This window comes from Podarcis melisellensis (genome assembly GCF_964234715.1).
Source record: "Podarcis melisellensis genome assembly, chromosome: 8".
NCBI classification, from domain to species: Eukaryota; Metazoa; Chordata; class Lepidosauria; order Squamata; family Lacertidae; genus Podarcis; species Podarcis melisellensis.
Genome location: NC_138540.1, coordinates 23116107 through 23119514, shown reverse-complemented (window position 1 = coordinate 23119514; position 3408 = coordinate 23116107). Strand labels below are relative to the sequence as shown.

The 3408-nt window shown below is 46.1% G+C and overlaps 1 protein-coding gene across 1 annotated transcript; it reads left to right on the top strand.

Annotated features, from left to right (window-relative positions):
• Positions 1–430: 430 nt before the first annotated feature.
• On the top strand, positions 431–2945 carry LOC309374901 (transcription factor HES-5-like). The gene is made up of 3 exons (XM_081920122.1): positions 431–550; positions 1677–1860; positions 2661–2945. The coding sequence occupies exons 1-3, from the start codon at positions 488–490 to the stop codon at positions 2933–2935; spliced, it is 522 nt and encodes a 173-aa protein (XP_081776248.1). The 5' UTR covers positions 431–487; the 3' UTR covers positions 2936–2945.
• Positions 2946–3408: the final 463 nt, after the last annotated feature.

Genomic DNA, 3408 nt, shown 5'->3' with positions numbered 1-3408 from the left:
CTTTTCCCACCTTCCTGATCTATATGCTTCTTCTTCTTTTCCCCTTCAGACTTTTACACTCAACAGCAAACTGATTCCCCACCTATGGATGTGCGTGGCATGGGATTGAAACTCTGGAATGCAATTGATCCTGGGCAAGGCAGCTGGGGGGTGGGGTGGGGCAGTGAGGTTTTCCCAGATCCCCTGGCAGCCCTGCCGCGCAGCTTTGCGTACCCTACCAGTTGGTACAGGCAGAAGGCTATTCTCTTCAGGGCTCATTGACGGTCAATGTAGCGTGCACTAAGGGGATGCCTCCTCTATTATCTGACCGCGTGCCGGGATTGGCTGTGTGACTGTGGGAAACGCCAAGGAGCCCAAAACTCACATCACTGCTGAGCTGCTGGCAGATATAAATAGAGGCCCGCGGAGAGCTTTGGAGCAGAAGGGTTGCGTTCGGGTCAGACAGCTAATACCCAGAGCTGCCTGACTTCGGCTGACAGGGTCACGGATGGCTCCTAGCTGCATGGTCCATGTGGAGGAAGAGAGGGTGCTGGCGAAAGAGAAGAACAAGGTAGGCAAGGGTTTCAGCAGGCCGGTCTTGGCAGAGGTGTCATTACTCTAGAGCTGGTCCCCACATGCTGCCATCCCTCAGTGTCTTGTGTGTGCAGATGCAACGCCACAAGTTAGAAAGTTTAGGATGTCCTCGCACTGCTTCAATGTTCTGCTTCTGCTTCTTCCGCAACACACCCCCAATGAAAAGGGAGCCAGTTCACACATTCAGCTGTCCATCATCAAGTGCAGATCAATCAAAGGACTGGCTTATATGTGTGAATTGATGTCAGTGTGTGTGTGTCAGGCAGAAGGTAACACTGGCAGAAAGGAAGGCCGTAGGGAGGATAGAGGGAAAGCTTGGGTTGAGCACATACAGTTATTTTAGAAAAGGGTAGGTAGAATATTAGACTGAAGGATGAATGGATAGATTATCTGGGTGGATCAACGAATGATTATTAAATGGGATGGATGGGGTATTAAATTGAGCTGTTCAGTGGGTGGGTAGTTAAACAGAATATTAAACTGGATGGGTCAGTGGTTGCCAAACTTTTTTGTCTTCCTGGACCACTTGCAAGTTGCTGAGGATCTTGACAGGCTGCTTACTAAGTTTCTGCCTGTAGTGGCAGCTGTAATGCACTGTGCTAAATTAAAAATGAATTTTAATGCTTCTTTTATTTCCCTATGTTGCATTGGATGACAATTTGCATTCCGTGGAATTCAGACTGTACTGCTATTTAATACAATATAAGAAACAAAAGAAGCAACGAAATTTAAAATCACTAGGAATATTTAATGTGGGCATGCAGTGAATCACCTAAATGATGCTTGGAGACCATTAGTGGTCCATTCACCAGTTTGGGAACCCCTAGTTTTGATAGATTAGATAAATCTAGTCTATAAAGCTAGGTATCTATTACCATCAAATGTGAGTTAAGATGTGCTAGATTAGAAGGTGGAGGGGAGACAGAATGGAGCAAGGAGATCAATTACCCCCTAATGCAAAGGTGGAAATTCTGCTATTCTAAAATCAAATGACAGGCAGTGGAAAATTCTGCATGGCCAGCAGTCCCTGAATGCTGTTGTATAGGTTTTATTTATTGACTTTGTGAAGCTTAAAGGCCTTTTTCCTTCTTTCTCCTTTGCAGCTGAGGAAGCCAGTGGTTGAGAAAATGCGCCGTGATCGGATTAACAGCAGCATTGAGCAGCTGAAGGTCCTTCTCGAGAAAGAATTCCAGAGGCATCAGCCCAACTCCAAGCTGGAGAAAGCAGACATCTTGGAAGTGGCTGTCAGTTACTTGAAGCAGCAGCAGCATCAAATTCAGGCTCCTGGTGAGTGTGGGATTTCCATCCTTAGGTACCCAAGCCTTGTCAGGCAAATGTTCCTCAAGTCCCTGAGGTTACTTGTATGCAGGGGGTTTGAATGGCACCTGTAGCATCTTATTCATTCGACAAAATTTGCTTTCAAAAATAAAATAAAATTGTATACAAGGAGTAAGTGAGAATTGTGGAAAGCCAGAGCCTGCCGTGGGTTGTGGGGTCATTTGTTTCCTAGCTAGATTTCCCAGATCAAGGTCCAGGGGCCAGTTTGCACAACACATTTTTAAGTGTAAAAAAGCGGCACAGGGAAAATGTAGATATATTCTTCAGGGAGGGACAATTGGTTGACCTGTGGCAGATGCATGCTTCTCCTGCATTATATGTCCGAAGGTCCCTCAGTATGGTGTGGTAGTGCAGAGTGTTGGATTTAGACTAAGGCCGGAGAACCTGTGGTCTTCCAGAAGTTGTTGGACTACAACTCCCATCATCCTTGACCATTGTCCATGCTAACTGGGTCGTAAGTAGTCCAACAACACCTAGGAAGCCACAGATACCCCCAGCCTAAATCCAACTCCCTGAACTTCTGCACTATACTGAGAGCTTGCCCCAAAGACTCCTGGGAACCACAGCTTGTTAAGGGTGCCGGGAATTATAGCTTGGTGAGGGGCAAACTGCAGCTAGCAGGATTTTCTTTTGGAGGGGGAACAATGCATATTAAATGTATAAATAGTCAAAGAAGCAGCCATGAGTTGTGCTCACATCTGTGCATCTGATATAATAATTAAATATATATATATATTTCATCTCTCTAGCACTGAGCCAGAAGAATCCAGAGCTTGATTTCAACACCGGCTACCTGCGTTGCTTGAAGGAAGCGCTGCATTTCCTCTCCTTCTGCGAGCCCAAGAGAGAAACGCAAGCTCGGCTGATTAAGCACTTCTGCAAAGTCCACGTGATCGCAGACAGGGTGCAGACAGGCACTCCTGCCATGGGCTGCCTGCCACCATCTCCTCGTGTCCCGCCCAAGAAACAAGCTGCCAACAAGAAGCCCCCAGCACCTGCCACGGTGCTCTGGAGACCTTGGTAGGAGGAGCTGGATGGACTTCCAGTAGAATAACCACCTACAAAGAAAAAGAAAGAAAAAGCTCAGATAAAACCTAAAGGAATCTTTACGATTCCTCTTTAAGAAGTAGGAAGCATTTGATTTCCAAGGAGGGGAGAGTTGGGTTGTTTGTTGACGCAAGAAATGTTCTTGCAAAGTCATTTCCCTTCACAATGAAGGAGCGCTAAGTTGTCTGCTCTTATGGGCTGCTGTGGCAGAGAGGAGGCGTCTTTTCCTTGGCAGTCTAGAAAAGGAAAGAAAGTGGTTTTAGCTTTCTGACAATAGAGATGCCTTGCCGAGGACTTCCAACAGCATCTGTTGGGAGACTGAAAGACTTCCTGACTCTCTGTTCATATTGTCCTTCAGAAGAAGGGGTGCTTTTGTTTCGACGCTGTAATTTGTATCAAAGTGCTTTAGTCTTTTCTTTCTTTCTTTTTCTACTTTCTGAGTGAACCTTC